At 45.7% G+C, this 27,965-nt stretch overlaps 1 protein-coding gene across 2 annotated transcripts; it reads left to right on the top strand.

Moving 5' to 3' along the window:
- Positions 1 to 413: 413 nt before the first annotated feature.
- Positions 414 to 21,388, top strand: LOC140904985 (F-box only protein 36-like). 2 transcript variants are annotated; one of them, XM_073327421.1, is made up of 5 exons: positions 414 to 710; positions 3,513 to 3,632; positions 5,182 to 5,290; positions 16,168 to 16,340; positions 21,036 to 21,388. In XM_073327421.1, the coding sequence occupies exons 1-5, from the start codon at positions 513 to 515 to the stop codon at positions 21,219 to 21,221; spliced, it is 786 nt and encodes a 261-aa protein (XP_073183522.1). In that variant the 5' UTR covers positions 414 to 512; the 3' UTR covers positions 21,222 to 21,388. The 2 variants fall into 2 exon arrangements, with proteins under 2 accessions (XP_073183522.1, XP_073183531.1); XM_073327430.1 differs by having other exon boundaries at positions 414 to 714.
- The last annotated feature ends 6,577 nt before the right edge of the window (positions 21,389 to 27,965 follow it).

The raw sequence follows: 27,965 nt of genomic DNA, 5'->3' as shown, positions 1-27,965 counted from the left end.
ATCAGTTAGGGGTGCAAATTTGCACAGATCTGCCAGTTCCCAGAGGCTGGCTGCAAACTGCTGGACTGACTCCCCAGGGAGTTACCTTGCTGCTGAAACTTAATGCGTTCGACCATTGCATTGGGTGTAGGTGAAAGTGGGCTGCTAGTGCCCTCTCTCTGCCTCCTGATACAATATGTTCGTCTCCAGAGTGGAGAAAATCCAAAAGCCTTCGGCACCTGGAATAGAAACGTATGCTGGTGAGCTTCAGGCGCCACTTCCAGACCATCTGCCTTCAAGTACATATCTAATGCTACAATTCACCTGGTCCATGGCAAGCATGGGTCTCCTGGTAGCACCAGGAATGGGGTAGGTGTGGTCACAGAGACTGGGAATTGCCTGGTAGCCGGGGCCACCCCTGGGTCCCACATCTTGTTGCCAAGTTATTGGAATACCACAGTGAAGACTACTCAGGTTTAAATGCAAACAAGAACTAACTTTTCTTCCAGGAGTCTTATGGGCAGCCCCTCTCTATGTTTCTTCAGGACCACCTGGGGCTCCTCATCCTCCAGGCTCCACTTCCTGGTTTCTTAAAGGAGCCACATCCCATAAGCAGCCATTCCCAACTACTACACTGGCGAAAGTCTCCAACTCAAGTGCATTGGGAGCACATATACCTGTCATGGATGTGTAGGTGCACAACACATCTTGAAGAACAACAGTTACTGCAGGTAGGTAAGTTACTGTAGGTAAGCCATTTTTTCCTGCAGGTCCTGAATTTTATCCTCAGTGCCACACCTGTAGAACCCAAACCTCCAAATAAAACAGAAGGGGTTGATCTAGCACTAATCCTTGAGTGCAGGGTTTGCCTGGCCCTATTCTATCTTCTAAATGGAGTGGAGTATTAAAGCTTGTCTGATGGAGATATGTTACTCCTTTTTGTTTTTATTCCTTTTGAAGACGGTATTAGGAATTAGCTCTATAAATAAGCTGTGAACAGACGTGTTAGATTTGTCTATTATCCAGGCTGCCTTGGGAGAGAGAAAGTTTTGTGCACCAAACATGAGAAACTGTACAGCTGTTGGCTTGCGTATTGTTTACGTGTTGATGCTAGCCAATAATGCTCGTCTTGCCTCATCAAAAATGTACAGTCTTAAAAGTAATGGCATTCTAGTTCGTAGAAATGAGAACTGCTGGAAAAGCTCCAAGACCCAGGCAGAGAGTAGACAGAGCAGATAAATTGTAAATCGAGCGTAGGGATATTGCATATACCTTACCGGGATTCATTTTATACTAATGCTCAAATTGGAAGAGCAGTGATGCTAGTCCCCTCACAAGTGATGGTAAATTCCAATTTATTTCATTTTTCATCCACTAATGTTTAGAAGCTGGGGAATATTGTACCCACCCATCCCTCCTGAATTACCACTGATATGTACATGAATCCAGCCTCTTCTGGGCTATGTAGCTGTAACAGTGCTTCTTGTAATGAATCTTAGATGTCACCTGATTATTATTAGTTGCATCAGTCCTGCTAGATGTATGCCCTGTTTAGTCAGTCAGTGTTTACAACCAGCCACTTTCTGACAGAATAGTGCTAAACTAGACTTCAGTGGAGGTGCACTGATTTACTCTCTAGCTGAGAGTCCAGCCTTCAGCATAAAACTCTGAGGCAAAATGAGTATTTAAAAGAGAAGCACTGTATCAGTTGTTTTCAAATAACTCAGTCATTCTGCTCTGACTGCAAGGCAGACATTTCCTAAGGAAATGCAATGTCTGGCGAACTATACAAAAGCTATGGAAAAAGGCATTGAAGCCAAGCATGCAGAAGCATAGAAAAGTGTCATAGAAGAGTTTTAACGGGGCCATGCATAGAATTATAGAGGTGTGTGCGTCCCAGAGTAGGCCATGGAGATGGATTCTCTGGAACCCAGTTAGATTTATATTGGCCGCCTAGAAATTATGGCAGTAAGTGAGCAATTAAAAGTGATTTGCACACACCCAGCAACTTTGTATAAATGGTAATTCATTAAAACAGGCCTTTATGAGGGACTTGCTCTTAGACAACAGGAAGGTGGTTGGCCATTCCTCTACTGCTATTTTAAACTTCACAAGTGAAAATGGGACTCCCCAGGGTGAAACGTATGGGTATAAAAAGGAACATGTCACAAATGAGTTAAATTGTTGAACACCAAGTAATTTTATCCTGCTAAAATTATAATCTAGGAGAAAAAAATTCAGGTAGACCAAATTATGAATAAGCTTTTTATGATAAAAAGCTAAGGATGTGCTCCCGCATTGAGCACACAAAGGTTCTTACCATGGCTTAGGAGACACCATTCCTTACAGCCACATTCCCAAGCATCTGGCTCAAAATGTGTTGCTGGAGTCACAGTGTAACAAGAGTAACTTTTAATTTTGTATTAATGCATGTTTGATTACTCTATAAAATGCATTATTGCAAAATTAAAAAGGCATTGAACTACACAAAATATATTAGAAGAAAAACCCTAGGAATTTGAAAACTTATATTTAAAGCTTTACATATAAGTATCTGATCCCATGTAGACTTTTGGGGCCAGATTCTTTGATTCAACATGGTCACTCCCAGCAGAGAATTCACTCCCAGCAGAGAATTCACTCTATGTAGGGGGAATCTCCTCAGAGTATGCCAGATCAGGATTGTGACCTGTTGGGGGAGGAGGGGGAGGGGGAGAAAAAGCATAGTGGAGCTGAGGTTTTTCATGCCCAGTCCTATGCTGGCATAAAGAGAATTTATGACAGGCTGGACAGCCCTGAATCAGGGAGCCACAACTGGCACCTTCTGGCTGCCACTCTCAGCTCACATCATTAAGCTTCAAGTAGTAGATTCTACTACACCTACCTTTCTATTAGCAGGTTAAAAATGAAGTGAATGATGGTTCCTGCTCCAAACCACTTTCCATAGGCAGAAAGTTCCACCTGTATCAGCAGTAGGTGATTAAGTCTGTGATCCTGCAAGTGGATCTGGGTGGGCAGATCTCGGTACTCACATAGATCCAGTTGCAGGATCAGGGACTTAGTTCTCTGGATACAAACCTCATCATGTGATATTGATATCAGGCTTAGAACCAGCTTCCTCTCCCAATTATTTTCCTTTTACTAACTTCAAAGACTTATTTTCTCTCTCTCCTATATGTGAATGTTCTGTGGGATTAGTTCTGGTCCTCAACAGCTAAAAAAGCTTGCCATGGATACAAACTAACCTGTGCTGCGAAGGGTGGACATTGACTGTGCAATTATTTAACTTTCATTTCTAACAGAGCACTCTAATGACTTTTTGACAGCTCATGAGTAATAGTCAATGCTGTGAACATAGTACTCCCGAAGAGAGATTTCCCCAGCACTTAGCCCTCCCCTCAAGTAGGCTGGCCTCAGGAATGTGGATGCTGATTATGCTTGTTATTATAAACAATTTAGAAAGAGCTGAGTTCAACCAGTCATTGCACAGAGTCCATAGAAACAATCCAGTGAGGCTGTGATCTGTCTTGCAGTCCAGGCAAGGAGAGAAAGCCAGCATGACTTCCCTCCTGCAGGATAAACTTCAGGAGATCCACAGTCAGGCTCCTTCTCCCAGCAAAGACTTCCATCACTTTACCATCACCAAACCAGAGGTAAAAAGTGTTCATTGACTTTCAATTAGCATTGTAAAAAAATCAACAGCTCATAATTGTGTTTCTCAAAATGTTACACTTTGTATTCAAAGCATATATAGTGTCACACAATGTTTCCAACATTTTTTTGCATCACAGTAATGTCAGAAGATGTCGTTTGTAGAATAAGTTTAGTCCTATAATTTGTATTGACTGATCTTTAATGCTTTGCTAAAGAAGATGCTTAAAACAAAGCGAATTTGAATTTCTTTTTCAAACTTGCAGTAAATTATCTGACATTCACTGTGCTGTTGGTAGTGATACTTTCACTCCTTGCTTTGTTAGTTTTGATAGTTCAATAGCAACCTAATATTCCATCATCATAGCAATACATGCAAAAAACTGTCTTAATATGACAGTAAGCTTGCAGAGTTAAAATCACTTATCCAAGAAATGAAAAAGCTAGGTTCCAGCAGCAGTGAAAACTTGGCTGGTTTTCACATGTTTTATGCCTTGTAGTATATGGATAATTTTTTCAAAAGCATCTATTACTTAGGAGTCTAAGTCCTAGTCTCAAAAGTGACTTAGGCAGCACAGCTGAACTCTTATACAAAGTCAATAGGACTTCATCTTCTAAATGCCTAAGTCATTTTTCAAAGTGTAACTTAGGCACATTTGAAAATTTTACCCTATATTTTGAAAATGTCTAATCCAATGGTTCTCATCCTTTTCCATTCTGGGATGCCAGGCATATGCGCCGAGTTTCTCATGTGCCAGGAGGTGCTCCCCCTGGCTCCGCCCCAGGTCCTAATTGATCTCCATCCCTTCCCCCAGGGCCCCACCCCCACCCTGCCTCTTCCTGCCTCAGTTCTGCCTCTGCCCCGCCTCTTCCCGCTCCCTCCCCTGAGTGTGCCAGGCCCTCGCTCCTCCCCCCTGGCACCTCCTGCATGCTGCGGAACAGCTGAATTCAGCTGGTGGGAGGCGCTGAGGAGATAGGAAGGCACTGATATGGGGTTGCTGGTGGGTGCTTAGCACCCCCCATTTTTTCCCCATGGGTGTCCTAGGTTCCTTTCCCTTTGTTTTCATGTATGGTATAAGAGTTGTGCTTAACAAATCTGTCATAATTGAGAAAAATAATGTTAATAAAGAGACAAACAAGTACAAGACTGTATGTGATGTTGACTCAAGTTTTTTAGGCTAGCGAATTTAAAACAGAGAAACAAAATCCTGTAGATTATTTCAGAGAGGCTGTGTGGTTTTGTTTTACACCAACTTACAAATGAGCGTGTTTAATTGATGCATACATCTGCAGTTTTGTGACCCCCAAAAGCAGTATTGGAAGAGTGATATGCTGTACAATTGTTTTTGTAAGCACTGATAAAAAGCTTCTTTGTGATTCTAGTCCTAAATTTGTATCTTTTCTTAAAAGATTACGAATGGGTTGTACAGTGTGAGATCAAAGTCCTCAGCCTCTGCATAGCTGTTTTTTGTTTGAATTTATTTTTGGCTAAATTTAATTGAATTTAGTCCCTGTATCCACACTCATTCTTCTTGGTGCTGGCTGTTGTAGGTGATCTGGAGGTCATCGAGGATTTCCTTTCAGCCTAATCAAGAAAAGATTTTCCCAAAGGAAGTGAGAAAACCCCACAGCGATATTTTGCTGAATGAACAGTTACACAGCAAGTATTGAGTTAGCAAACACAGAACAAACAGTATGACTAACGTTGTCTCTCTCCTCTGTGATATATATATGTCCTAATACCACTGCTGGTTTGGGGATATATGCTGTCGTAGTGTATGCACTCTCCATCCCCATTTTGGGGTGGGTCGTGGGGGCACCGTGGTTACAGTCTACCAGATTATCCTCATGCTTAAGAGAGCATGGTTTACAGGTTAAAATCAATATGGCAACTCTTGAGTTCGGTGCTGTGTGGCCTAATGGCCAGAAACAATATGGCTGCCCTCAGGCACAAGGCAGTACGGCCTAATGGCCAGAGTCAATATGGCTGCCCTCAGGCACAAGGCAGTACGGCCTAATGGCCAGAGTCAATATGGCTGCCCTTGGGATCAGGGCTGCAGGGCTTAATGGCTGCAGTCAGGGGCCACCACACAGGGGGGTGAAAGCTGGGGTAGGGGGACCTGGGCCCTCCCGGCTCCACCAGCTCCCAGTCCAGGGCCCTGTCAATGGCAAGTATGGTCACCACCCAGTAAGTGGGGCTCCTACTGCAACACTCTGACCTTCCTTGGATGGGAAATACCAGTCACACCTCCTCCCTGGTCAACTTCCTACTGTGTCTCCTGAAGCCGGGGTCTGTACTCCATCAGGGTCTCCGAGCTCCTTGGTGCAGGTAGCTCCCCAGGATTCCAACTCTGGTTGGCCGGCCGTAGGCCACAAGTCTCCAGTCTGGTCCTCGAGACCACTGGTTCCTGCAGTCAGGTGCTGAAGTGATTCCTGGGCTGGAGCCTCCACCAAGTGTCCTCCCTCCTTGGCAGTCAGCCTAGAATGAGCTGGTCTGCTCCCTTTTATACTGAGCCAGCAATTGGAGAATACCCAGCAGGGTCTGAGGGGTGGGACTTCCGCCGCCCATAATGTGGGGTTAACCCTTTCTTGTATAGTGCGGGGTATGCACACCCTGTCACATATACCCTTCTTTTTACCTGGTTAAAAACTTTATCCTCAAATCCACAACTCATTCCTGAAATCATTTTATACTATTTCATAGATTCCAATCATGTGTTTGTCTCTTCTCCCCCTCAACAATGCCCATAATGTGGGGTTAACCCTTTCTTGTATAGTGCGGGGTATGCACACCCTGTCACATATACTTTATCCTCAAATCCACAACTCATTCCTGAAATCATTTTATACTATTTCATAGATTCCAATCTATGGAATAGCTATCATGTGTTTGTCTCTTCTCCTCCTCAACAATGTCCATTATATAGAAGATCCTTGGACATAATTTGCAGACCAGGATTTATCCTTCGTGCCCATGTAGAAGCAATACAATTATCTATATCAACAAATTAGGTTTTTTCTCATAGTGAGACACTTGACAGTAACAAAGATAAAGTAGTGGTGTGCAATATAGTCACTGCATAGGACTATTTTCATTTATTTCAATCCCTTTTGGGATCAGTCAGTTATTTTAGAATTTTCTGTTTGTTTTTGTTAAATGGTGATGGTTGTAATGAACAGGGCACTAAACATGTAACCCCATATGGTACAGTAGCTATGGAGAAATCTATTAATCCTTGTAAGCGTCTTAAACACACATTGAAAACCCTTATGCCTTTTGTGACAAATGTGATACTTACATTTCAAAGTGTTTTCTTCTGAGGTAGCTGGTGTTTATATAAGGAACTGACAAGCTTTCAGTATGCAATGGTCTACAGCATTTTTATTGCAGGATGGTGTTCTAAGACAAGGAAATGGCCTGTGTTCATTCTGCTGAAGAAAACGCTACATCTTTCATTTGACATGCCTGGGCCTTTATTATTCCACTTTTAAGTATTATGGAAGTGCTAAATTATCTTTCCTGGGTTGGTAGTTAATATTATTTCAGTGAATTATCTTTAATTGAAATTTTGCTGGGGGTAGAACACTCAGTTCTGAAAGAAATTATATTACTGTCAATAAAGGGAGTTTAGCATCTCTTATTAGCAACTGTGATCTCTTTACATCTTGCCCAAGTTGTAGCTACAATGCAGTAATCAGTCCTTGCCGATACCTCCCCATTTTGTATCACATGAGTTCTCTTCTAGGCCTTTTTAGTGGCAGCAGATAATCCCTTCTTCATCAGCAGTGGGGTGACTTCCATTTGGTTTTGACCAGTAAGAGTTGATTTGTCTTCAGTATCACTAGCTTTACATATGTATTTTAAAAGTTCATTACACGTGTGTGACATTTTGGGGAACACCCGGGCAGGGGTTCTGTCACCACCTGACTTGTAACTTTGGGTGCCTTAATGCTATGGCTCTGAGTTCTGACACCAGTAGCCAGCCTACATGAATAAAGTGTCTCAGCCCTGGCTTCTAGCAGCCTAGTTACTCCGTGCATGGTAACCTCAACAACTTGCTCCAGTTCAGAGTTCCCCAAATCCATCTCCCCAAGTTCTTCACTATCAGACACTTGGGCTTTTCTGCTCTGGCTTGTTGCTCCCAAAGGCATGAAACCTGCCCCCAGTCATCAGTTCTCTTTGGAACACATTGGAAGCCCAGTTATCAGTTCTCTGTGGGGCTCAGTTTGCTTATCAGACACCTGGTTGGTGTCAAAATAAGCAAAATGTTTATTTAGTAGAAAAATCATAGTTCAAGTGATTGCCTGCGTCCATTTCACTGTAGGTGCGTGTGTGCGCTTCAGTGCACAGTTGTCAAGAGAGGTTTTCCCTTAGCGGTACCTGGTGCGGGCGGCATGAGCACCTTCTGCTGCCTTGCGCACTGCACACAGGCATAAAGGGTGGAGCCACCCACCCTGACCCCTTCAGTTCCTTCCTACTGCTTGTGATGGTTGTCGAAGCTTCCATCCTTGCCTCTGCAAATCTTTTTGTCTAGTGTATAAATAGTGCCGGTTTTAGCATCTATATAGTTAGTTCAGTTTAGTGTCATTTAAAAGAATGTTTTTGTGGCTCCAGTGCCCAATCTGTGTACCTGCCCTGATTCTGGCGATGTGCTGCACTCTTTGGGTTTCAAGCCCTGCCATTTTGGTGGTAAGGCAATGCTTAAAAGTGACCCTCACCCCACCTGCCCTAAGTGCTTGGGGAGGCTAACGTAAGTGACAGATGTAGCATCTGTAAGGGCTTTAAGTCCTGCTCCAAGAAAAACAGGGCAGCCAGACTTAAATTAATCGGCACTCCATCCTCCATCCGAACCATATGTGTTAGTTAGTAGTGCACCTCCAGCATTACTGGTACTGAGAGGCAGATTGGTGTTGCTGGCATCATAAAATGGACTGGTACCAGGGCCATCAAGGGAGGCACAGACGCTGAGTTCATCTAAGGACTCGGGAGTGAGCTCAAAGAGGAGGCACTCTCCAGAGCATATCACCAAGCAGGGGAGTTTGTTGATTCCAAAGACTAATATGGGCCTGTTGAGACCAACTTCTGAAGTACCATCATCGGGATCGCCTCACACCCCGGTACAGCAGAGCACTTTCCTGATACCATCTGATCCTGAGGCAACTGAGGCTGCAAGAGAGTTATTGAACCTCTCAGTAGCGCCATCACTGGCAGTTTAGGAGTCTTGCCCAGCACCAGCGCCCAAGGAACCAAAATTGGCGGCTTCACCTCCACACCATGCATGTCCAGCAGATTTGGCTGTTACTGTAGCAATGAAGTTGGTCCTGTCTAGTAAAAAGCTGCAGATGAGCTCTCCTGTTCCCCTTTCTTCAGAGTCTGAACCTGCCTCACCGGTACTGATGGGTACAGAACCATAATGCTCACAAGAAGAGGATTCTTCTTTGTCAGATTTTGAAGTGGGTTCCCATGTGTCCCAGCCTAGCCATTTTCACCATCAGGAGCATACTACTTGTCCACCTTGGTTTCAGCACAATATCAACGGGGGGCATACCGACGGGACCCTTGGACCACACATAGTTGGGGATTGAGATCATACCACTGGCCCTTTTAGAACCTGTGGAGGTTTCCCCCTCAATCAAGAGTGTCCTCACATCCCCTTCAGCTGGCTCCAGGGTTGAAAGTAAGGCGGTACGGGCTGGTACGGTGTACCGGTAAAAGGTAGCTGCCAATACCGGCCTGGACTGCTGACTTTAAAGCGCTGCTTTAATGTCGCTGCCCCTTTTGTACCCATGATCAGCAGCCCTGCCGGGTCCCTACCCCATACCGGTAAGTTCTGCATTTTACTTTCACCCCTGGCTGGCTCTGCCTACGGGCTGTCAGGAGCACTGAAGCTGCAAACACCTTGCGTCAGTACCAAGCCCAGCACTGATTAGGTTCAGGGCTCTTCTCACAGGCAAGCCTGAGAAGAATGGGAACTAGACCAGCCCCAGAACCAATGGCATCCTCTTCCTTATTCCCTGCTGAGGCAATTTTGGCAGACCCTATTTCTCTGACTCCTGATGATTTCAGGACACATCAGGAGTTGAAGATGATGAATTTGGCCCTGGACATCCACCCAGAGGAGGCTTGTGGACATCTTGACATTGGTGGCTCTGTCTAGTGTAGCTCTGCCTATTAATAAGATTATTTTAGAGCCCAACTAGGTTCTTTGGCAGACCCCAGTTCCCCTGCTGCCTACTGCAAAAAGGGTGGAGAGGAAGTAATATATCCCCTCTCAGGGGTTTGAACATCTATATCACATCCCCCACAGGGCTCCCTGGTAGTTTTGGCAGCCAATGAAAGTGAGAGACAGGGACACCAGTAATCAACCCTGAAGAACCAAGAGGCCAAGAAGTTGGACTTATTTGCAAGGAAGCTTTATTCCACAGGTAGGTTACAACTTGGTATTACAAGTGGGAAAGTTTTGTTGTGGTGATACAATTTTTCATGTGGGATACAATTTTAAAGTTCAAGGACAAGCTCCCAGATGATGCAAAACAGGATTTCCACATATTGATCAAGGAGGGCAAGTTGGTTGCCAGAGCAGCTCTGCAGGCTGGTCTGGATGCAGCAGATTCTGCAGCTCATGGCATGGCCTCTGCCATCGCTCTGAGACGTTCGTCATGGTTGCAATCTTCTGACCTCCCTCCAGAGGTTCAGCAAACAGTTCAGGACCTCCCATTAGAAGGGTAACAGTCCCAGACCGCCAAAAAGGTGGGACAAACCAGAACAAAACGGGTGGAGGGAGGAGAGAGAAACAACCCTGGTCTCAGTTGGAGTGTATACCAAAAGGAACAACCTCAGACCACACCCTACTACCGGGGGCAGCCCAAGGCCTCAACTAGACCCCAAGGAACACTCCAGACTCCTTATTGTCCCACCACACCGTTCTCCAGCAACCCACCTCGCCCCAGTGACCCATCAGCTGGACAATGTTTAAATGTAATGAGCCGGGCATGTAAAGGCCAACTGCCCCAAGAACCCCAACAGATTACAGTTCATTGCACCGGGGTCACACCAAAGGTCCTCAGGCCCAGATGCCTCCCAGATACCCTCAGAGCGGAGGGAAACTGTGAGTGTGAGCGGGAATAAGGTCACAGCGTGAAGGGACACCGGAGCACAAGTGTCGGCTATCCATGCTTCCTTAGTGGACCCCAATTTAATTGACCCAGAGGTCCAAGTGATGATTCAACCCTTCAAGTCAAACTCTTTCGTCTTGCCTACAGCCAAGTTTCCGGTCCACTACAAGGGCTGGTCAGGAACGTGGACTTTTGCAGTCTATGAGGATTATCCCATCCCCATCCTGTTGGGGGAAGACTTGGCCAGTCATGTGAAGCTAGCCAAGAGGGTGGGAATGGTCACCCGCAGCCAGGCTAAGCAAGCTGTCACACCTAGCTCTGTTCTGGAAACTTCTACCAGGACCCGGTTGGAGGTGATAAAACTGGACCCCATGCTAACGTCTTGAACAGCAATAGTGGATCCAGTCACAAAAACCCAGACAGAGCCAGTCCCAGAACTGGAACCGGTGGAACAACCAGCACCAGAACCATTACCAACACTGAATCCAGTACTTGCAACCCCAACACCAGAGGGCTGTACCGAACCTGCACCGGTAGCAGCAGATAACCTTACACAAGAGGCTCAGCTGAGGTCTGAACCCCAACATAGTGCACCAGGAAAACGCGGTTCACAGTCAACGGAAATAGCCCCATCACCTGCATCGCTTCCAGAGGGACCAAGCCCAGGTCCACAATCCAATGAGGAACTGATGTCTCCAGCATCAAGGGAACAGTTCCAGACCGAACAGGAAGCAAATGAAAGCCTGCAGAGAGCTTAGACAGCAGCACAGAGCAACCCACCGCCTCTCAGCTCTTCCAATCAATCCAGGTTTGTTGTAAAAAGAGAACTTTTATACAAGGAAACGTTTTCTGGTGAACACCAGGAACACTGGCATCCCCAGAGACAGTTGGTAGATCCAGCTAAATACCGGGTAAAGCTATTAAGCTTAGCCCCTGATCATCCTAGTGGCCATGCTGAGGTGAACAGTACCAAAAAACATTTGGGAAAGTCGTTCCACTGGGAGGAAATGGGCAAAAATGTTTCTACCTATGTCCGGACTTGTGAGGTGTGCCAAAGAGTTGGAAAACCCCAAGACCAGGTCAAAGCCCCTCTCCAGCCACTCCCCATCGTTGAGGTTCCATTTCAGCGAGTAGCTGTGGATATTCTGGGTCCTTTTCCGAAAAAGACACCCAAAGGAAAGCAGTACATACTGACTTTCATGGATTTTGCCACCCCTTACCATCATCAAACAAATGGCCTGGTGGAGAAGTTTAATGGAACTTTGGGGCCATTTATCAATACATAAATTCGTAAATGAGCACTCCAATGATTGGGACCTAGTGTTGCAGCAGTTGCTCTTTGCCTACAGAGCTGTACCACATCCCAGTTTAGGGTTTTCACCATTTGAACTTGTATATGGCCACGAGGTTAAGGGACCATTACAGTTGGTGAAGCAGCAATAGGAGGGGTTTACACCTTCTCCAGGAACTAACATTCTGGACTTTGTAACCAACCTACAAACCACCCTCCAAACCTCTTTAGCCCTTGCTAAAGAAAACCTAAAGGATGCTCAAAAAGAGCAAAAAGCCTGGTATGATAAACATGCCAGAGAGCGTTCCTTCAAAGTAGGGGACCAGGTCATGGTCTTAAAGGTGCTCCAGGCCCATGAAATGGAAGCGTTGTCGGAAGGGCCATTCATGGTCCAAGAGCGCTTGGGAGCTGTTAATTATCTCATAGCCTTCCCCACCTCCAACCAAAAGCCTAAGGTGTACTATATTAATTCTCTAAAGCCCTTTTATTCCAGAGAATTAATTTATTTCAGAGAACTGTTTGTCAGTTTACAGCCCAGGGAGAAGATGATGCTAAGTGGCCTGAAGGTGTCTACTACGAAGGAAAAAGTGATGGTGGCGTGGAAGAGGTGAACCTCTCCATGACCCTTGGGTGTATGCAGCGACAGCCGATCCAGGAGCTGTGCACTAGCTATGTGCCGACATTCTCAGCCACACCAGGACTGACTGAATGGGCATACCACTCCATTGACACAGGTAATGCTCACCCAAATAGAGCCCAACCTTACCGGGTGTCTCCTCAAGCTAAAACTGCTATAGAACAGGAGATCCAGGATATGCTACAGATGGGTGTAATCTGCCCCTCCCACAAGGCATGGGCATCTCCAGTGGTTCTAGCTCCCAAACCAGATGCGGAGATACATTTTTGCGTGGACTACCGTAAGCTAAATGCTGTAACTCACCCAGACAACTATCCAATGCCACGCACAGATGAACTATTGAAGAAACTGGGATGGGCCCAGTTCATCTCTACCTTGGACTTAACCAAGGAGTACTGGCAGGTACCGCTAGATGAATCCGCCAAGGAAAGGTCAGCCTTCATCACACGTCGGGCTGTATGAGTTTAATGTGCTCCCTTTCGGACTGCGGAATGCACCCGCCACCTTCCAAAAACTTGTAGATGGTCTCCTAGCAGGATTGGGAGAATATGCAGTCGCCTACCTTGATGATGTGGCCATATTTTCGAATTCCTGGGCAGAACACCTGGGACACCTACAAAAAGTCTTCGAGCGCATAAGGGAGGCAGGACTAACTGTTAAGGCTAAAAAGTGTCAAATAGGCGTAAACAGAGTGACCTACCTTGGACACCAGGTGAGTCAAGGAACGATCAACCCCCTACAGGCCAAAGTGGATGCTATCCAAAAGTGGCCTGTCCCAAAGTCAAAGAAACAGGTCCAATCCTTCTTAGGCTTGGCCGGATATTACAGGCGATTTGTACCGCAATACAGCCAAATCACCGCCCCACTGACAGACCTAACCAAAAAGAAACAGTCAAATGCCGTTCAGTGGACTGAAGAGTGTCAGAAGGCCTTTAACCAGCTTAAAGCAACACTTATGTCTGACCCTGTGTTAAGGGCCCCAGACTTTGACAAACCGTTCCTAATAACCACAGATGTGTCCGAGCGTGGTGTGGGAGCAGTCTTAATGCAGGAAGGACCAAATCAAAAGTTCCATCCTGTTGTGTTTCTCAGCAAAAAGCTGTCTGAGAGGGAAAGCCACTGGTCAATCAGTAAAAAGGAATGTTACGCCATTGTCTACGCTCTGCAAAAGCTATGCCCATATGTTTGGGGACGGTGTTTCCACCTGCAAACCGACCATGCTGCGCTACAGTGGCTTCATACCACCACGGGAAATAACAAAAAACTTATTTGGTGAAGTTTAGCTCTCCAAGATTTTAATTTTGACATACAACACATTTCAGGAGCTTCTAACAAAGTGGCTGATGCACTCTCCCGTGAAAGTTTCCCAGAATCAACTGGTCCAAATCGTCCTTAAGATGTGGGAAATATTGTCAGTCTTTATACAATTAGTAGTATATTTAGAGATGCATCTGTCTTATTAACTCTGTTTTCTCCTAGAACTCCAGAAAGAAATCACAGCCAGTGTTTCACCCTATCTGTGATTTGGGGGGCGTGTCGTAAATATAAAGGGAAGGGTAACCACCTTTCTGTATACAGTGCTATAAAATCCCTCCTGGCCAGAGGCAAGGCCCTTTCACCTGTAAAGGGTTAAGAAGCTAAGGTAACCTCGCTGGCAACTGACCCAAAATGACCAATGAGGGGACAAGATACTTTCAAATCTGGAGAGCAGGCGGGAACAAAGGGTTCAGTCTATCTGTGTGATGCTTTTGCTGGGAACAAAAAATTAATCAGGTTCTTAAAAGAAGAATTTTAATTAAAAAAAAAGGTAAAAGAATCATCTCTGTAAAATCAGGATGGTAAATACCTTACAGGGTAAAAACCTTAAGTTACAAAAAGACACAAAAACGGGAATATACATTCCCTCCAGCACAGCTTATTTTACCAGCCATTAAACAAAAGAAAATCTAACACATTTTCTAGCTAGATTACTTACTAACTTAACAGGAGTTGGAAGGCTTGTGTTTCTGATTTGTTCCCAGCAAAATCATCACACAGACAGAGAGAACCCTTTGTCCCTCCCCTCCTCCAGATTTGAAAGTATCTTGTCCCCTCATTGGTCATTTTGGGTCAGGTGCCAGCAAGGTTACCTTAGCTTCTTAACCCTTTACAGGTGAAAGGGTCTTGCCTCTGGCCAGAAGGGATTTTATAGCACTGTATACAGAAAGGTGGTTACCCTTCCCTTTATATTTATGACAACACTGCATAGTCTCCAGGACTCTAGAGCAACCCTAGAGTCCCTGGGCATTTACATCCCAGCAGTAAAGCAGAAGGCCTTCTGTCCTCACCAGTCCCAGGGATTTCAGGGGTTTGCCCCTCAAGCTCAGCAGCTGCCAAGGAAGAAGAGCAGAGGTTACAAAAGACACCCACCAGCATCCTCTGCCCCTGCAGCTTCTGGTTCATCAAGGCATCCTCCTCCAATACCTCATTTTGATGAGCTGGCCAGGAACAGACTGCCAGTTCTTAGAATGCCATCTTTTTCTTCCCTGATTTTTGCAAACCACCTGTCCCACTTCCATAGTGCTTGGGCCCACATCACAAGAGATCAATAGGTTCTAAGCATGGTGGAAGTGGGATATACACTCCAATTTATTTCTAACCCCACCCTCCCATCCCATTTCCCTGTCCCTCTTCAGTGACCTGTCTCATGAGACTGTGTTGCTGCAAGAAATACAGTCACTTCCCCTTGTAGGAGCTATAGAGGTCCCTCCACTGTTCAGGGGGAAGGGGTTTTACTCCTAAAATTTCTTGATCCCAAAAGCAAAAGGGGGGTTTCAGGCCTATTTTAGATCTAAGGGAGTTAAACAAGTTAAACAAGGGGGAGAAATTCAGGTGGGTTGGGGAGAAGATCCACAGACCCCAAAACAGGCCAGAACATTGACCTGCAGTGCAGCTCCCTGTGGTCACTTCTCCAGTCCATGGGTTAGAGCGGTGGCTGCAGCTCTTCTTTCCCATTTGCATGTGGGGTTGAGGCTACTGGATCAATATAAATAGGGATCCTGTGGCCCCCTTCCCAGGCTAGTCCCCGTAATAACTTGCCATCCCAGCCTGTGTGCGACTGGTGCAGAGACTTCTGTGGTACAGACAGCCTCTTTTATTCTCCCTTTTGTTACAGCTGCCCTTCCCACCACATATCCATGAGTTATCTCCCCCCTTGCCCCATGCAAACTATCAGCAAATCGTGTTGCTTCTTCCCTCCATAACATCTCTAAAAACTGCCCCCTCTCTTTCATCCCCTGCTGTTAATTGTAATCCTTTTTCTGCTAAATCACAGTCTCTTTCCTCCTAACAGGAGGGTGTACACATGCTCCTAGTGCTGGATCCTACGTCTAATTACAGTGTCTCACTGGGGACCTTGCATTTATGAACATGCCTTAAAATTACTCATTTCCAGAGAGCTGTTTACCTGCAATTTATTTAGTATCTATTCTTTTCTTTTCTTCTTTTTACACAGAGCAAATGCAGAATATCTTTGGTAACAAGATGCTGGAATACACGCTGAATTTGTGTCAGGGATGTTATGATTTCCTAGCTCGAATGCCTGATAACCTGATTCTGCACATCCTGTCATTTCTTAACACAGATGACATCAGACAGCTGTCAAAAACTTGCAAGAAGTTTCAGCAGGTAATTGTATAAGTACTCACATATTACTACTGATGTTGCCATGAATTTGAAACAAACGGGGTCTTAAGGTTATGAAGGCTGGAGCTTTACATTATCATTTTATGACACAGGGGCACTGTGATCCATGGATCCATCACCACTGATTTCTGTGGTAACTAGAGATGGAACTAAGTAGGCGAATGCAGATCTGGATTTTGAACACTTTAGGGGGATCAGGATCTCCCCTCTCTAGTGGGAATTAGAATCTTGCTATGGACACAAATAGTCTAAAACCGTATTCTGCTTGGCCAATTGAACCTTTACGATGTCACAGCCATGCCTCCGAACACAAGAGCTGACGACCTGAATCCTAATCATCAAAAAGAAAATTCCTACAATTGTGATTTTAAAACATACGGACTTGGGGGTGGGGGAAGGAAAGATGAAAACTGCTAGCTCTTTCTATTTCTTTTCTACCCTCATCTAATATAATGTGATTTATACCTGAACCCCTTTGAGGAAGCTTGACAACAGCAAAGGTAAGGTTTATTCCCCTCACTGTTTCACAGAACCCATTCTTCATTTCCCTTTCCCTCTGCATTTTCACCTCTCCCTCTCTCTCTCCCCTGGTGCATCCTGGGAATCGTAGTACCTTAACTCAAAGCTACTAGAATCACCTGGGAACAAACTTACAAACACAAACTGTGGTAGCTATTGGCACCTAGCTTGATACAACAATGGGCTAAGAGTTTCACTTTTAAAATGTAGCTGCATTCTCTCCCTGTACCTTTCCTACCAACCCTTTCTCCCGTCTGTCTTTGTTTTTTCCACCTCTCATAAGCTCTTTAGCAAATAAATGGGGAGCCTTAAACGAGTTCACCACTCAGGTTATCAACTTAAACTTTATCATGAAAGCTGCCTAGCCAAGCTGGAGAGCAGCAATTGGACTGATAGGAGAAGTTATGGTTTCTTTTGAAGTTCTGCTATGGGAAGCATGGGACAGGATCTCTATGTGTAGTAGAAATCTATTTCATGTTACAGAAATCTTTGAAAGTAAATTATCCAGAGGCAGTTCCAACACACTGCCAGAACTGAATGCTTGCTAGCTGGTCAAAGGGTCAAGATGTTTCAGTTCTTTTCCTATAGTATCTCATCGGACCTGCACTTTGGACATCTAACACTTGGCCTGGGATTTACTAGCTATATACACTGTACCTTTGTGTAGAAGTTAGCAGGACATCTTACTTTCTCAAACAAATCAAGGGCTGTTGACAGGGCATACGTAGGCCAAAAAATGTAATATCCCTTTTCTTTATCTAGATCCTCCTCACCCAGACAAGCTACCATAGCTAAGCAGCATGCCACAATATCTGCTAAAATACAATCTCTTTCTTCCCAGCTTGTAGGAGAAATAGCTGATTAGTTTAGTTATGTATGTGTATGCATGAAGAATTTATGGAGAGAAAACTAAGCAGAAGAGACACATTCTGCAGTTAGTTGTGAATATAGTAAATATAGTACGGTTCATGATCATTCCTACCTCTGCTGATGGCGAGTTCCATAGCGTAGGTCCTGTGTCTGTGAAGCTCTGTCTCCTCCACTAATCAACCTCGCTGTCCTGAAAGATAGTGGTATGGGAGGGAGAGGTATCTAGGGCCAGTCCTAAGACCTTTAGTTGCACTCTATAGTCAATGGGGAGCCAGTGCAGAGAGCAGAACACCAAGGTCACGTGTTGGCAGCAATCTATGTTGTTAAGCAGATGGCAGGCTGCGTGTTACTTCTTCTCAATCCCTGTCAGTTTACTTCTCTCTTTAGTCATTGGCTCTTTCATCTAAAATTATCAACTGCATTAACCAATGTATGAGAGAAGTTACAACACACAAACAACATTTACTATTCCGGTGCAGCTCTGGCTTTGACACTGCGTAGCAGAAGACTAAAGTAAGCTACAGCTCTCAAATATGAAGCATGAAACCTTCTTCTAATACTACAGCTTTCGCTTCATCTTTGTGGTAGCATCCAGACATATTCAGGAATCAAATTACCAGTAATGTTTTCCTTTTTGCAATGAATATTTTACAGTACCCTGAGCAAGCCCAGTGAACACAGTGCCTTTGTTTAATGTGCATCATTTAGTCCTAATAAGCATCATGTCTCACATTAGTGATTTTAATTACTGAGAGATCCAGTCGTTCAAACAGAACGTGTTCAAAGGAGAAGGTAGTGGGCCTGCTTGTGCTCTCAGTTACTAACGTTTTGCAGATATGTTACTTCGTTGACTTCAGTCTGAGTTACTCTGGATTACGACAGGGAGAGAGGAGAATCAGACCTAGGTGACCCAGATTTTCAAGTGTCCATTTAAGGTGTAATCAGCCTGTTTGTTAGAACTGGGTGCATGGGGGCCATCTGGCAGGCATGAGACCCTCCCCCACATGAGGGTGAATGGCCCTCTGTGCTGGTGCTTTTTTTGCAAGGCTTCAAGCTGAATGCTAGCTCTGTGCACACCCACATAGGGACATTGTGGGTGGGAGGAGGCATGACCAGACATCCCTGTGGCCTGCTGATTTTTCTGCTACCACAAGGCCCATAAGGACTATGGAAATGGGAGGTGCAAATATGAATAATCCTCAGACCTGCCCTAGTCTGTGCCGGGGCCAAGACAGCACCAACCAGCTCCCAAATAGGGAAGGCATAAGCTACATCTTCTCAGTCCCCACTCTGGCCCTGGCCCAGGGGCATTTCCCCTTCCTTTGGGTACATTTTGTAGAATAAGATGTTGTGGGGAGCAAGGGCTCCCTCAGCCCCCTCCAGATCCCACTGTCCATCATTTATACTGTCTCCCATCCCCAGTTAATAACACATGAGAGGTTATCTGAATCATACAAATAAGCAAAAGTAAGATCCTCTCCTCTCCCTTTCCCTTAGGAGAGAGGGCACGGTGGGTGACACCAGCAAGGCAGAGGTGGCCTGTCTCTCAGGTGGTCTTTCTGGACTCAGCTCTATGTGCTTGGTCTATCAGGATCTATTGCCCGTTAGTGGGGCTATCTTCAGCCCCTCCTCTTGGGACGTACAGCTTTATAGTTGGCCTGTACAGCTTCGGAAGCAGTGCAGCCTGTGACTGTCCTTGTTATCAGCAGTCTCCAAAGCTAAGCAGCCTTCTCCCTGTGGCAGGTTTTCCTTTTTAAGCTTCTCCCCTTCAGGCAGAATAAGTCTTGCAGGTGTGCCTCATTAGGGCTGAAGAGGCCCAGAAGAGCTCGTTAGTCTCCTCTCCCCCAGAGCAAGGGCATGTCCCTTCACAGATGTAAATAATTAAATGTAATAAAACTGGCATAAGTGGCAATTGCACCTTTTGGCATTCAGCAGATCTGCAAACCAGAAACATACACACCAAGGAGATGAAGGTGTACGGAACTGTAGGAACAGGAACTAACAGGGGATGCAAGATAAAGCGGCTTCCCACGACAAGTTTAAACTTACGTCCACCACGTCACTCCCACAGGACAAATTCAGCTCTAGGATAAGCAAGTTCATCTTCTACTGATAGCATGATTTTGCTCTCACCCTGTTTTTACTGAGGAATTCCATTTACTTCAGTGGAGTTACTCTTGTTTCATCAGGATGGGAGATCAGAACCAGGCCCACTGGCTTCAATAGGTGTTGCAGTCACTTATTCCAGGGTTTGGTATGCACAGAATACCAAATCAATGCAAATTCATTTGTTCTGCACACCCAGTGTTCCACATTGTCCCCTTTAGCGCCGCACACAGAACATGGGTGGAAGGAGGGGCAGTTGCCTCCTCTGGTCCCTGTGGAGGCCTCTGCCTGGGGTCTGGAACCTGCATGGGGAATGGAAACGGGATAGGCTGCGGGGAGAACACACATCAGCCCCCTTCCAGCCAAAGGGAAATTCCCTGAAGAAGACAATACAGGCTGTATTTTCTGCAGAGCCTTCTCCCAGTGGTTGCCAAAAGCAGCCAGCCATTGGAGTGTGCTGCTGGGGTCTGGAGCCGGCATAGGGCCCCTGCCCGAATGGCCTGACCTCCTCCTACTTATCTCCCAGGGTTAGAAGTGGGCCCAAATGCCTTTCCCATGGTGGGGCCAAGCTCCTGTCTTCCCTCCCACATAGGATGATGTAGCAGAGAAGAGGGGAATCACTGCAAGGGGATCCTCATGGAGGTTTCCTTCCTGGGCCTCCCTCCTACAGATTTATCTTTGGGAGGGGTTTGACCCGGGACACTGAACCAAATTACATTACTTTGTTGCTTATGTTCATTTTTTGACCAACTTGTACCATCATTTAAATCACCACTGAAATTTGTCCCTGGTCTTGTTGTGAAATATTTTGCCAAACAAGGGTATTATTTAGCCTGACATGCTGAAAAAGGTAGAAGAATTTGTATTGATATTAGCAGTCAAATCTCTTCTATACTTGTGCCACTTTTAACCAAAGGCCCCCCTCCCCCACTGGCTTAAGTAAAATAATGTAAAGGGAAAACAAACAAACAAAAACAACTAACCACCCACTATCCCCCACACCCTCCTCCCCCCAAAAACCCAATTAGCTGTGAGGCGTCAGATTCTGAGGTCATTACACTACTTTAAAAATGGAGTAACTCCTGTGACTTGAGATTTACACCAGTATGTTCTAAAATGAGATCAGACTATGGCCTAATGAAGTGTATATTGTGTAATAACCATTGCAAATATTCATTTTAGTTATGTAGCCGTGAAGAACTATGGGAAAGAGTTAGACGGCTACAAGATAAACACACTAATGAGCTGAAGATTATGAGGGTCCCAGTTTACAAGAAGCTAACATACTTCAATCAAAAGCCCAGTCAGAGAAGATGCAGAGAAGACAGACCACATTCTTTTAAATGTGATTGGCAATTATCAGACTAGACTGACAGACCACGCATCTTTTTTAATATTATGTTGCTATTGTGAATAAAACCCTATTGTGGAGATAAAGAGAATTATAATAAGTAAATATGAATTTTCTCTAGACATGTATGAGATCACAGAGCTTTCCTTTCATAAGTTAAAACTGAAAGGGTACCATTAATTTGAAAACCCCATTCCTATCTAATTTTTTTTTAAATCTTTATTACAAATACTTCATCAGAAAAAGATTAGTGATTTTTATACCTTTCTCTTTTTGTGCACGTAACATCATTTTTGTGTATAGTCAGTTTCACTGTTTTGTTGATGATTCACAGCTCTATTGGGACACTACTTAGCCAAATCTGAAAGCGAACCCTGGTGTAGCTCAGACACCTGCCTAAAGGAGTCTTTGAAAAAAATAAAGACATGACGGAATGACTTACAGCAATTTATTTTATTATGCAGAAAACTTAGGGTGTACTATTTAAAGGGTGCTGTATCAGAAAACTGAGTTGTTGAAGTTGCCAGTGTGAAGTTTTTGAAATTTAGTCAGTGTGCATTTAAAAATGCTTCAGGCCATGAACAGATTTTATTTAATGATCCTTTGCAGTCCACTTCATTCTGCCTTACAAAAAGTAGCTCCTAAGATGCACATATTCTTATTGCGGTTCACTACATACAGAAGGACTTACCCACTATAAAATATTGATGACTTGACCCACAAGTAATGTCTTCAGTGAAGAAAGGGTGCAACAGACAGAGATGGCTGTTGGTCATTAAAATGCTGAAAGTTCTTATTAAACACAGAGTATAACCTCTTGCAGCCTAACTGAATATTGAACTAAATTCAGCTGTGGCGTCAGTGGATGCAATACCATTGTCGTCAATGAAATTGCAAGACTGAGTCTGGGTTGTTGTGCAAAGCGAGTTAATATGGTAGAAATCAAAATTTTCACACCATTTGTACTCTGCATGAAGGCTGGCTGCACATCTGCATTAATTTGTGTGCTACCAGATTGCCTCATTCGAGGAAGTGCAGCAGGTTGCTAGGCAGACGAACACTCATTTTCAGCCTAAGTCAGCTGGTGTAGCATGAGCACACTGCTGTTGTGTGGCAACAGGCAAGCAGCTGTTCTTTCTGGCTAGTGTGAGTAGGGGCAGAGGCAAGTTCAGCCAGCAGAGTCTTTGCATAGCAATGGGAATGCTCCTGAAGATTTTAACAAGGGCCTACCAGGGGAAAAAATAGTAATAATAAACCTTGGGGAGCTTATGCTTAAGAGAGGAGTTGATCAAGGACTGGGAAACTTATTTCATTTATTCTGCCATCTAAAGAAAAGCAGTTGCTCACAAATATAACCAAGTGGGGAAGCTAAATTTCTCAGAAAAAAATTAAGTCCATTTACTGTAGATATGTAGATTAAAAAATAAACAGAGCATATTGACACTGTACGAGCGTGCTCCTCTTGTGTCCTTTGAACAAAGGTGGAGGTGGGACAGGGGATGAAGCCTTTTCAGAAAACCTTGGGCTGTCCTTCCTCGTAAACATTTTTTGAAAATATCTGTGATTTTGGTGCAATCTGTTTCATTCCAATGCAAAAACCCTGGCGCCACAAAGCAGGCAGATCTGGACAGCTGATAGTTTCCCTGGTGCGACAGAGCTCTCAACTAGCACAGAACTGGTGTGGCCAGCCCCCAAACCACTTGATATGTGTCATGGGTAGGGAAGGGTTGTGGCTGATATGCTCAGTTGTCCTATGGCCACTTAGGGACTGTGCCCATCTTGTAGAAGTTAGAGCAGCTCCGGCCTACACTGTGGGGACATGACTGCAGAGGCACCTTGAGACTCAAGAAGCTTGATACAACAGAGCATGTCGGACACGTTCTTAAAGTATTTTTCTGAGTTGCAGGGCTAGTTACAGCACTGCCAACACTTGCAATTTTATTAGCAAAAAGAAAAGGAGTACTTGTGGCACCTTAGAGACTAACCAATTTATTTGAGCATGAGCTTTCGTGAGCTACAGCTCACTTCATCAGATGTTTATGAAGTGAGCTGTAGCTCACGAAAGCTCATGCTCAAATAAATTGGTTAGTCTCTAAGGTGCCACAAGTACTCCTTTTCTTTTTGCGAATACAGACTAACACGGCTGTTCCTCTGAAACCTTGCAATTTTATTGTTGAGGCTTGTGCTCTTTGGTGTCTTTTTAAGCCTTAGCTTCTGGAGTAAAGGGATTACTTGAGCATCTCAACTTTTATTTAAAACAAAACAACAGGTTTTGACCCCTGTTGGCTGCAGAGAAAAGTTTGAAAGCATGCCCAGTGTATACCTTAGACGCTCAGAACCCAGGAGTCAAATAAAAAGAACTCCAAGTTTGTAATATTAAAAAAAAAAATCATTGGCCTAAAAGTTATCTCATGATTTGGGGGGGAGGGGGGCAACTCCTGACTGTGAATACTTGGGGCTGGCAATACTGAAGTTATCTCTGGGATCGCAGTATCGATACATGGGACAGACTCTATCAGAAGCAGATAACTCATCCCTTCAGCCCACCACTGAAAGCTCAGCTCACTCCCCGCCCAGGCTTTCTTTAAGTCAAGCGGGAAACTGCTCTCTTGTCAGCCTGGAAATAATTGTTATAGGTCTTCCCTGTGACCTCTCACAGCTGCTGGCCTTTACCAGGCCCCCCTCAGTTTGCCACAGGTTGGTCCTAGCTGGTGTTGCCAGAGTCTGAGACCTCTTGGACGATGGACAGTGGGACTGGATAGACCCTGGGGTGCTTGCCCATGCGTGACGTTGCCCCTCCTCATGTCCTCTGTCATATGTTCTAGGAGGTGGAAGACCATCCAGTCCTCTATCTTTATTGCATACTTCAAACATGTTCTGCAGGCAGGTGCTCCTACCTGCACCTATCCCTTGATCCTCTAGAGCTTGACACCAGGACCCTGCCATCCAGCTGGTCCACTTCCAAGCCATGCCCAGTGAACATCTCATTGTGCTCCTGCTCCACCCTGTGTACTTCTTTGCCCTCAGTCTCAACCTGACACCAAGTGGAGGGATATCCTTCCAACTAAAGAGGACACGGATCCTGGTGGGCTAGCCTTTATTCAACTCTAGTCCCACATCCTACTGCAAATATAAGATGGTGGTTCCTGAATGGACCCATGAGCACAGGCTAGCACCTATCATGGACACCCCTCAATGCCTGCCCCTTTTGTGGTGAGAGGGATACTCTATCTCCAGTGTGCCAGGTTGCAGTCACTCTTCTGGTTCCTGCAGAACCTTCTGCTGAGATTCTGGATGAAGTTCTCCCCACATATATTCCTGTATACACACCCCATTTGTGGTCCCACAAAGCACGGATCTTTCTGGTCAACCTCCTCCTGGCACTAGTCATTGACAAGTCCAGGAGCAGGAAGCCTGACAGGGAGGTCCTCTATGCATGAGACTTTTTTCTGTCTCCTTGTCACTGGACACATCCGGGCAGACTTCCTCTAGGCTTCGTCCACTAACTCCTTGGGCTCCTTTGCTGACCAGTAGGTGTGTCCAGGGCCCCCTCCTTGGTGTCCCCACCCTGGTTTTAAACCTTTGACATGCATTCCTATTCCAGCTTTATAAGTTTTTGTCCCAAATAAAGAATGGTTACTTACCTTACAGTAACTCATTCTTTGAGGTGTGTTGTCCATATGTATTCCACACTTGGTGTGTGGGTTCCATGCACTTGAGATCAGTTTTTTGGCCAGTACTGTCCAAGAGGGATGTACCTATGCCCTCAGTGCTCTCAGGCCCCCCCCCACCAAAGGGCAGAGTGGGGACTACCCCCACTCAGTTCCTTTGCCAATTCAGCATCCAGGTGTTTTAGGATGCAGTAGTAGGAGGGATGGAGGGCAGGTCGCGGAATACATATAGACAACAAATGTCCAAAACACAGTTGGCAACGGGTTTAGTTGGGGGCTGAAGTAAAACTATGTCCCCATGTTTATCCCCCCCCTCTACCCCCCACTGTTCCTCAGACGTTCTTGTCAACTGCTGGAAATGGCCCACCTTGATTATCTACAAACTACCACAAACATCACCTTCAGCCCCCAACTAAAACCTCTCCAACGCATCTTCAAGGATCTACAACCTATCCTGAAGGACGACCCATCACTCTCACAGATCTTGGGAGACAGGCCAGTCCTTGCCTAGAGACAGCCCCGCAACCTGAAGCAAATACTCACCAACAACCACATACCACACAAGAGAACCACTAGCCCAGGAATCTATCCTATGGCCTGGCCGTGACTTATACCCCCGACTAAATCTTAGCTGGGGGGAGGCACTGTTGTGTGGGGAACCCAGGAGGGCCACTGCTGCTGCTCGGGAGGTGAGCCCCGGAAGCGACTGCTTGCGGGGCGGCCCGGCGCCAGCAGTACCAGGTGCGCAGGCTGCAGAGCAGCAGCTGCTCCGGCTGCCCCTGGTGCCGCCCACCTGCTGCTGCTCCAGCTGCCCCGGGACTGCTGCTGGCAGCCACTCAGCAATGGCTGCTCCAGCCACCCAGGACCACTGACCGGGGGGTCCCCAGAAGCAGCTGCACCGGCTCATGCAGCTGACTGCGGAGCTGCTCCAGCAGCGGCCAGTAGCTGTTCCCGGGGCCAGCTGCTTGGGGGCAGCTGCAGAAGTCACAGCGGTCACGGAAAGTCACAAAATCCATGACCTCTGTGACAGACACAGAGCCCTAATGATAAGAGCACTGACTCAGGGAAAGTGGTTACCACTCCATCTCCTCATGCTGTGAATCTCAGCATTGAGACTGTTGGGACCCTAAGCAGATGTTTTTTTAGGTAGTCAGTACCAGAATAGACTATGCCAAGGAGGTTGGTACCAAGGTTATTGGAACCAAAGCAGTAAGCCTCAGCATCAGTACTGAGTGCTCTGGAGACAGCACTGCAGAAACAGTAGTGGAGACTGCATGAAGGTGCTCCCTGGCTGGTACCGGTGTACAGAAACCATAATGTTTATGAGTGCCAGAGGGACTTAAGTCAGACCTCATTCTACCCTTGTGAGAGGAGGCATGAGATCTATGGCCATGTCTACACTAGGGACCTTTCACTGGCACAGCTGTACTGATGCAGTTGTGCCACTGCAAGATCTCCCATGTAGCCGCTCTATGCCGATGGGAGAGAGCTCTCCTGTCGACCTAATTAAACGGTCACCAACAAGCGGCGGTAGCTATGTCTCCTGCCAACAGCGCTGTCCACACTGGTGCTTCTGTCAGTGTAACTTATGTCGCTCGGGGGAGTCACACCCCTGAGTGACACTAACAAAAGTGAAAGTATACACACAGACTATGTCTCTTCCTTTTTACAGGTTCCTCAGACAGCGCCTGTCCTACTCTTTAAAAGAGTGGTGCTGTGTTCTGCCCGTCATGGCTGAGAAGACTTAGAAGTGGCAGCAGAGGTGTGCTTCTCAGGAGCTGGGGCTGTGGAGGAGCTTGTGGCATTCACCATCACCAGAGCACTTCTGGGAGCAGAGTGTTCAGACCCAGGCAGATCTTGTTTACCCTGGTCTGAGGTTGGCCTTATATATTTGTCTACGAGTAAAGCTTTAAATGAGCCTCCCTCGCTTTTCAGGTTCTTTTAGAAAAAGACAGATAAACGAAACGTTTGTCAGTAATATGCTCCCACCCAAACAGAATCTAGTATGCCTGTTGTTGAGGGGGGGTAAGCCACCTCTCCCAAAAGGCAATATTTGAACCCTGGTGATTTTTGCTCAGCCATAAGGACTGCAGCCTAACTAAAAGACAGAGATAAAACTATCTGGAATGGAAACCTAATAACACGGCTGTTCCTCTGAAACCTGTTTCTAAACTATACTACATCTATACTGAACAGCTAACTATCTATGGTGATATCAGTTTTGTAATCGCAAGTGAACAACAGACAAGTACACTGCTCTTGGTTTTGCCTCGCAGTCACAGGCAGTGAAAAGGAACTGAGGTTAGCTCAGTACCACACCAAGCTATATGATCTCAGGAAGGGGAACACAAGCACATTCAGGGTCCATGTGTGGCCCCAACAGGTGCTGCTGGCCAAAAGATTCTGAACACAACTGCACGGGACACATGGCATCAAGTCTGGATAGTATATGGACAACATATCTTGAAGAAGAACCACCTGCATTCTGGATCTTGTGGCCTGTCCCACATCCAAGGGGGTTGGCCTTTAGTCTTATGGGCTCTGGTCACCACCTCCTATAATTCAAAGAGGCTGGAAATATTTGGTCTCATCTGGGCCCTGATCCTACAAAGACTTGTGGTTTACCTACATATAAAGATGCACCTAAATGACTAACTTGGTTTGAATTGACACCTCTCCTTATTTTGGTGTAAATTTGTGTGTGTACAGTTATGACAAGATCACTTCACCTCCCTTGGATTCTAGGCATCTGTTTGCCTCAGTTTCCCTACCCTGATCAACTCACTGTCTCCCTCATACGTTCCAGCAACCCAGAGCTATTGGGTCACTGAGGTGATATGCCCTCTGGCTAAGTCATTCCAGTACATTCTTTTCAGAGTTAACGAAGAGTCCAGCAAAACTGTGGAGAACTGCCTAGCATTTTCTGACACTGATCTGGCTCTACTGTAGCCAGTATTCCTGCTCCCTGCAAGTCTCTCCCTTCACGCTACATAGGCTCCCATAATAGGAAGCTCCATTCTTGGGATACTGTCACGTGATCCTGGTCACCTGACCCAAACACCAGCCCAAGCCCAGCATAGGTGGGATAGA

This window comes from Lepidochelys kempii, chromosome 1, assembly GCF_965140265.1.
Source record: "Lepidochelys kempii isolate rLepKem1 chromosome 1, rLepKem1.hap2, whole genome shotgun sequence".
NCBI lineage: Eukaryota > Metazoa > Chordata > Testudines > Cheloniidae > Lepidochelys > Lepidochelys kempii.
Note: the sequence above shows the minus strand (reverse complement) of the source record. Positions and strands in the feature narration are given on the sequence as shown.

Excerpts from the sequence above, each read along its gene's own strand:
- LOC140904985 (XM_073327421.1), top strand. The coding sequence starts at position 513 with ATGTTTCTTCAGGACCACCTGGGGCTCCTCATCCTCCAGGCTCCACTT. Across the intron at positions 5,291-16,167 it reads GCTGAATGAACAGTTACACA|AGCAAATGCAGAATATCTTT; the intron begins GCAAGTATTGAG and ends CTTTTTACACAG. Across the intron at positions 16,341-21,035 it reads CTTGCAAGAAGTTTCAGCAG|TTATGTAGCCGTGAAGAACT; the intron begins GTAATTGTATAA and ends TATTCATTTTAG.